The sequence below is a fragment of the Rosa chinensis genome, chromosome 1 (assembly GCF_002994745.2).
Source record: "Rosa chinensis cultivar Old Blush chromosome 1, RchiOBHm-V2, whole genome shotgun sequence".
Classification (NCBI taxonomy): domain Eukaryota; kingdom Viridiplantae; phylum Streptophyta; class Magnoliopsida; order Rosales; family Rosaceae; genus Rosa; species Rosa chinensis.
In genome coordinates, this window is record NC_037088.1 from 41,920,044 (window position 1) to 41,927,944 (window position 7,901).

General features: G+C 41.1%; 1 protein-coding gene and 1 non-coding gene across 2 annotated transcripts; one reads left to right on the plus strand and one right to left on the minus strand.

The window, feature by feature from the left end:
- The first annotated feature begins 408 nt into the window (after positions 1 to 408).
- LOC112167077 lies at positions 409 to 2,791 on the plus strand. The gene is made up of 2 exons (XM_024304041.1): positions 409 to 425; positions 1,654 to 2,791. The coding sequence occupies exons 1-2, from the start codon at positions 409 to 411 to the stop codon at positions 2,789 to 2,791; spliced, it is 1,155 nt and encodes a 384-aa protein (XP_024159809.1).
- Positions 2,237 to 2,343, minus strand: LOC112183166. The gene has a single exon (XR_002929757.1). It is a non-coding gene; the product is annotated as a small nucleolar RNA R71 (small nucleolar RNA).
- Positions 2,792 to 7,901: the final 5,110 nt, after the last annotated feature.

Genomic DNA, 7,901 nt, shown 5'->3' on the forward strand with positions numbered 1-7,901 from the left:
CCATACTTTCTTTGTTAGTTTAGTGTATTTTCTGGTTATTTACTTTGTTTATTTGTTTTATAGGTATCTTGGAGTAAAGAAGAAGAAAAGAAGTAAAAGAGGGATTGAAAAGCAAAATCGGGAAATCTGCCTGTGCAGATCAGTTAAATTCGACAGAGCACTGAGACCAGCTCAGAACGATCCAGAGAATGATCTTTATATTGATGGATAGCCTCAGATGTCTAGTTTCCGAATCTTTTTACGGCTCATCAATATCATTTTTCTAGAGAAAGTTATGGCCGATTTAGTACAAGAGGTCAGGCTGCGCGTGAATCTGAGGTTGGACGGGAATTTATGTTTCGAGGCCCAAATCACACCAAGAAGCCCGAGGACGAGTTTGTGCTTCATATTCCGACTCATGATGGACAAATGGCACAATGTGAATGGTTAGAATAAGTCATCAAGTTCAAGAGCCAATAGGAAAACTCCACCTAAGCACGTGAACCCTAATTCTTTTAGATTTTGGATTTCCTAACCTCTAAGCATATAAAAGGAGATCAATCTGCAGCAACTGGCTCTTCTTCTTCCTCCCTTTTTCATTATTTTGTGTTTTTGATTCCAATTATGTGTAACTAAATTTCCAGTAGTTAGGGGGCAGTTGAAGCCCTTAGACATGATCCATAACATGCTTTGATATTCAATTTATTTTCCAATTAATAAAGTTGAGGTTTTGTTTACCGATTTCTCATTGATGAATTCTATGTTTGTGTGCTTTGGAGGCCTACTTAGTATGCATGCTAGGGTTCTAATACTTTGATTGTTTGATGCCTGGATCAATAGTTGGATTCCTCAAATTGTCTAGAGAAGTAATTGGTAGTTTTCACTAGCAAGTAAACAAAACCCTAGGTTTAGCAAGGCTCTAAGTTATTTGCGATGCCTAGTGATTGCTCAAACTCTTTTCAAACTTAATGATCTCTGCATGTTTAATCTAATAAACGTACCTTTAGGTTGCATTGCTTGGGAATAGTCTAGGTGTAGAGCACTTCCTGCCTAGCGTGCAAAGTAAGAAAGAGTAATAGGTTGTGTTCAAGCGTACCGAGCCATTCTGAGCGTCTTCAACTAAGTTAATTGGAAGTAAATTGGACAAAGTGTGTTGTGTGTGATTTTTGGAGGTGGATACTTCCTTCCTAGCTAGTTTCACCATCTTGATATCAACCAATCTCAAATCTGCTTCAATTTCGTTTTTCTTTCTGTTCTCTGTTTTGACGTATTTTATTCTCATAGTAAAAAAACTCCAAAAATTCCCAAATTTTGTGTGCTGGACGTTTTGTGTGTTTAGTACATCTCTGTAAATTTTCATATTTTTTTGGGTTGTTTTGGTTAGGTTTTTAGTTTGTTTTTCGACTTCTGTTCAGTAGGAACTGCAGTCACGTTTTGTGACTTTTGTTGAAGCTTTTAGTTTAACTTAATCCTCTGCGGGAGACCCTTATTTTCCTATATTACAATTGACATATTTGCAGGAGAATAAGGAAAATCAATAGCTTATAAATTTAGCTATCAATTTTTGGCGCTGTGTCGCCGGGGATTACTTTTATTCTAATTGCTTCTACTAGTTTGTTTAATTTGATTTCTGTTTTTGTTTCTTACTTAGTGTTTCTTTGTTTGTGTTTTCAGGTGTATGCTTACTCGTAGAACTGCTCAAGGCAATCTTACCCCATTGGATTCAGAGATAGAACGCACTTGCAAGTCGAATAGGAAGCAAACGAAAGAAACTAGTTTGCCAATTGACGACACAACGGCAGGTTCTACTTCTTCACAAGGGGAGGAGGACGAGAAAACACCACCAAACTCACCTGCACTTTCAATTCACGAGGAGGAAGAGGAACCCCTAAGACTCGACATGGCATTGAAGGATGCTTTTGTTCCGACAGCTTCGGAATCCCCCTCATGCATAGCTTACACACCACCGGGCAATCAAGCCTTCTCCATTCCTGTGCAGCTCCTTAACTCACTACCTAAGTACTCTGGCACACCATCTGAGGATCCTAATGTTCACATTAGGGAATTCTTAGATATTTGCAAGCTGCAAACCATTCAGAACATCCAACCAGAAGGACTCAGGTTACTTCTATTTCCCTTTTCTTTAAAAGATGATGCAAAACGTTGGTTGTACTCGTTACCTGCAGGTATCATCATAACTTGGGATGAAATGGTTAAGAAGTTTTTGAAACAATATTTCCCCGCTCAACTGACAAAACGACTAAGGAGGGAGATTCAAAACTTCACACAAAAGGATGGAGATACACTATATGAGGCATGGGAGGAATTTCAGGAGTTGCAGAGGAAGTGTCCCCATCACAACTTCAGTCTGAATGACCTTGTCCAATTTTTCTATGATGGATTGGACATAGCTAATAGGGGCAGCGTTGATTCTGCATGTGGAGGGACTTTCATGAATAAAACCGGTCAAGAAGCATATAATCTGATTGATGATTTGGCCGACAACAATAGACAATTCTACACAAGGGATAAACGTACAAGAGGACGTGGAGTGTATGAAGTCGATTCACAGAACCAAATGGTGGCTGTGGAAAGAAAGCTTGACATGTTAATGAATGCCTTAGGCAATGGCATTAAGGCAACACCTCAGGTATGCTCTATTTGTTCCTATTCTGATCATACTACTGATAGATGTCCTATGTCTTCTTTGTATGAGGAACAGGTGAATTATATGGGGCAACAAAGGCCCAAATATGACCCTTACTCAAACACGTACAATCCGGGATGGAAGGATCACCCAAACTTCCGTTGAGGCGGTAATGACAACGTGGTTCGACCCACCCAAGGTGTCTACAGTGCACCACCTGAATTCCAACAAGGGGCTAGGCAGCAAGTCTATCAACAAAACCCTCCTCAACAATCCTCAAGCAAGTCCTTGGAAGAACTAGTGAAGGAGATGGCTCTAAACACTGCATCATTCCAAAAGGATACTGCATCCTTCATACAAGAGGCAAGATCTCAACTTAAGGAACATGGCCAATCTATCAAGAATTTGGAAAGGCAAGTTGGGCAACTTGCAACAGAGATGCAAACTAGACTTCCTAGCACCCTCCCTAGCACAACCATTCAAAATCCTAAGGATGGGAGCATGGCTGAGCTCAATTCAATCACTTTAAGGAGTGGTAGACAATTGGAAGAAGTCTCTGGGCACCAAAGAACATCCAAGAAAGATCAAGAAGAGAAGGAGGAGCAAAGAAGTACAAGGGAGGAAAAGAAAATCATCGCTGGTGAAAAAACGATCGATCTCACGGGGGCTGATCAGAATGTTCATGTTTTTTCCCCTCCAAAGGTAAAAGATCCTACTCCTCCTAAGTTGGTTACTTCATGTATTCCTTTTCCTCGCAGGTTCATGAGCTCTAAGAAAGATCAAGAAGAGAAGGATGTCTTGGAAACTTTCCGTAAAGTCCAAGTTAACATCCCTCTCTTGGATGCTATAAAGCAAATACCGCGATATGCTAAATTTCTTAAGGAGTTGTGCACTAACAAACGGAGGTACAAGGAGAAGGAAACTGTTGCTTTAAGTGAAGAAGTGTCCGCTGTGCTTTTGAGAAAGTTACCTCCAAAATTGAAGGATCCTGGAAGGTTCACAATCCCCTGCACCATTGGGGATAAAAGGTTTGGTAAGGCTTTATTAGACTTGGGTGCTTCAATTAATCTAATGCCTTTCTCTATCTATGAGTCTTTGAATCTAGGTGAGCTCAAACCAACACCGGTAACTATCCAATTAGCGGATCGCTCAATAGCTCTTCCTAAGGGACTTGTGCAAGATGTGCTCGTGCAAGTTAATCACTTGATATTTCCCGCGGATTTCTTTGTGCTTGACATGGAACCCGAGCCTGTGCCATATGACTTACCACTCATTCTTGGTCGTCCATTCTTGAGAACTGCTCGCACAAAGATAGATGTCTTTGAAGGAACCTTGACCATGGAATTTGATGGAGATGTTATAAGCTTCAATAGTTTTGAAGCAATGAGGTACCCTAGTGACATTCATTCCTGTTTTTCTATTGATGCTCTTGAATTTTTAGTGCAGGACACCTTTGATGCGAGTGTGGGGGAAGACCCGCTCAAGAAAACATTGGAACTTGGTTTAAGCTCCCAGAAGCCATCGATCACAGGGAATGCAGCGATCGATCGTTTGTCGTCTGCCATAAAAGTTGCTGCTTCTTCTTCTATGGTTTTTGATGAGGAATTGCTTGAAATAGCTGCTGCCCTTGATGCTCCACCTTATATCCCAGCTAAGTTTAGTTCTAAATTCATTCCTCTTCCACTAACTGATACAAAACTTGTCCCTTCTGTTGTTCAGGCACCCAAATTAGAACTCAAACCATTGCCCAAACACTTGAAGTATGCATTTTTGGGAGAGAATGAGACATTGCCCGTCATCATTGCAGCCAATCTTTCTATGATTGAGGAAGAGAAGTTGGTGAGAGTTCTAAGGGAACACAAGTCAACAATTGCATGGAGCATAGCGGACATCAAGGGAATAAGCCCTTCCATGTGCATGCATCGGATTCTTATAGAAGAGGGCACTAAACCATCAAGAGAGGCTCAAAGACGTCTCAACCCGCCTATGATGGAGGTAGTAAAGAAAGAGGTTCTCAAACTCCTTGATGTGGGCATCATTTATCCCATCTCTGATAGCGAATGGGTGAGTCCGGTCCAAGTTGTACCTAAGCGTTCTGGCATCACAGTTGTGAAGAATGAAGACAATGAATTGGTTCCTACCCGAGTTCAAACTGGTTGGAGGGTTTGCATTGACTACCGCAAACTCAACATTACTACACGTAAGGACCATTTTCCTTTGCCTTTTATTGATCAAATGTTGGAAAGACTTGCAGGTCATGCATATTATTGTTTCTTGGACGGATACTCCGGTTACAATCAAATTGCTATTCATCTGGAGGACCAAGAAAAGACAACTTTCACATGTCCTTTTGGGACATTCGCTTACCGGAGGATGCCTTTTGGCCTATGCAACGCCCCTGCGACATTCCAAAGGTGCATGATGAGCATATTTTCTGATATGGTTGAAAAGATCATCGAAGTCTTCATGGACGACTTTTCTCTCTACGGTGACTCTTTTGATTCTTGTCTATTTAATCTATCTTTAGTTCTTAAGAGATGTCAAGAAACTAACCTTGTTTTAAACTGGGAAAAGTGTCATTTTATGGTGCAACAAGGTATAGTTTTGGGTCATATTATATCTGCTAAAGGGATAGAAGTAGACAAAGCAAAGATAGATCTTGTACGCTCTTTACCACCTCCCACATCCGTGAAGGAGGTGCGCTCTTTTCTTGGTCATGCAGGTTTCTATCGACGCTTCATCAAGGATCACTCGAAGATCACAAGACCATTATGTCGATTACTTCAAAAAGATGTACCTTTTGTCTTCGACAAGGAGTGCATGGAGGCGTTTGAAAAGCTAAAGAAGATGTTGACTGAGGCCCCTGTTATCATGCCACCGGATTGGAGTCTTCCCTTTGAGCTCATGTGTGATGCATCTGATTATGCCGTAGGAGCTGTTTTGGGCCAAAGAGTTGAAAAGATTCCTCATGTTATTTACTATGCGTCAAGGACACTCAACGATGCCCAACTCAATTACTCCACCACAGAAAAAGAATTATTGGCCGTTGTTTTTGCTTTGGAAAAGTTTCGTTCATATCTTTTGGGTACTAAAGTTATTGTTTTCTCTGATCATGCAGCCCTTAGGTACCTACTTACAAAGAAGGAAGCAAAGCCTCGGTTAATTAGATGGATTCTCCTCCTTCAAGAATTCGATTTGGAGATCAAGGACAAGAAAGGATGTGAGAATGTGGTAGCTGATCATTTGAGTAGGCTTGTGCATAGTTCAAAGGAGGAAGAAGATGTGCTACCATTGAAGGAAACCTTCCCGGACGAGCAATTGTTTGAAGTACAAGAATTGGGATCAGAAGGAAAAACGATCGATCTAGCTGGGCAACCGACATTTTCTTCTTCTTCTTTTGAGCCATGGTTCGCGGACATCGTCAATTATAAGGCCACCAAGCTAATTCCGGATAATTTCACTCGAGTTCAAAAGGATAAGTTGATCAAAACCGCAAGACAATACGTTTGGGATGAGCCATACTTATGGAAGTTTTGTGCAGATCAATTGGTAAGAAGGTGTGTCCATGAATCTGAATTTCATTCTATACTAACCTTTTGCCATACTTATGCATGTGGAGGACACTTTGGAGCGAAAAGGACTGCCTTGAAGGTCCTTGAATGTGGATTCTATTGGCCTACATTATTCAAGGATTCTTATCTCTTTTGCAAGACATGCAATAGGTGCCAACGTACAGGTAACTTGGGTCCAAGGGATCAAATGCCTCAAACTCCAATCATAAGTGTTGAAATATTTGATATTTGGGGCATTGATTTCATGGGTCCATTCCCTTCTTCATATGGCTTTCTTTACATTTTACTTGCAGTTGATTATGTGTCTAAATGGGTGGAGGCAAAAGCCACCCGGACTAACGATGCTAAAGTGGTTTCAGATTTCCTTAAAGCTAACATCTTTTCTAGATTTGGGACTCCAAGAACCATAATCAGTGATGGAGGATCGCATTTTTGCAATAGGACCTTTGAAGCTCTTCTTCGAAAGTATAATATTACTCACAAAGTGTCTACACCATATCATCCTCAAACAAGCGGGCAAGCAGAAGTGTCCAACCGTGAGATCAAGCAAATCTTGGAGAAGACCGTGGCGCCAAATTGGAAGGATTGGAGCTTGAGATTGGATGACGCTCTATGGGCTTATAGGACTGCCTTCAAAACTCCCATTGGCATGTCACCCTTCCGAATTGTTTATGGCAAGCCATGCCACTTACCCGTGGAGTTGGAACATCGAGCATGGTGGGCGGTAAAGAAATTTAACATGGACTTGGATGTTGCGGGCTTGCATAGAAAACTTCAATTGAATGAGCTTGAGGAAATTCGCAATGAAGCTTATGAGAGTGCTAAGATATACAAGGAGAAGACTAAGGCATTTCATGACAAGATGATAATGAGGAAGACTTTTGTTGTTGGACAAAAAGTTCTTCTTTTCCATTCCCGCCTTAAATTATTTCCTGGTAAGCTTCGTTCACGTTGGATTGGTCCATTCGTTGTCACTAATGTGTTTCATCATGGTGCAATGGAACTTCAAAGTGAAAAGACCGGCATGAAATTCAAGGTCAATGGGCATCGACTCAAACCTTACTATGAGTCCTTTGTGGAGCAAGAAGTGGAGGATGTACCCCTCCATGAACCCCCTTCCCTTGAGTAAATTTCTTGGTACACATCAGGCTGAAAAGACGTTAAAACAAGCGCTCGTTGGGAGGCAACCCAAACTTTTTATTTTTTTATTTATTTATTTATTTTTTTAATTTTATTCTTGTTAGTTCGTTTTAATGTGTTTTGTAAGTGTGCAGGTGTACCCATTAAGAAAGGCTCGGAAGTTGCACTTTCCTGCTCGAAAACAGAGTGCCGGCTGTGTAGTCAGTCAACTTTGGATGGCTGCCGTTTTTAGGTCCGATGGAACCAGCAGACGTACCATATATGCATAGAAAGATCTCTGAGTCTAGTTTTTGTATGTTTTTACAGAACTGGATTCGGAGTTCTTATGCGTTCCCAGTTCCACTTTGAGTACAGTAAGGTCAGTCCAGCAAAACAGGAACTTGTGCAGTTGGGTCATATAAAAAGCAAAACAGGAAATACTTTCGGGGGTCCAATGAGGATAAACCTTATATGTACTTGAAGCTTGAGATGTCTACTTCAAAATTTATCTAGAGCATCATCTCCATTGGAGCACCGTAACCCTTCAGAATTGAGGTTGGCATGGGTAAAGGTCATTTTCTCAG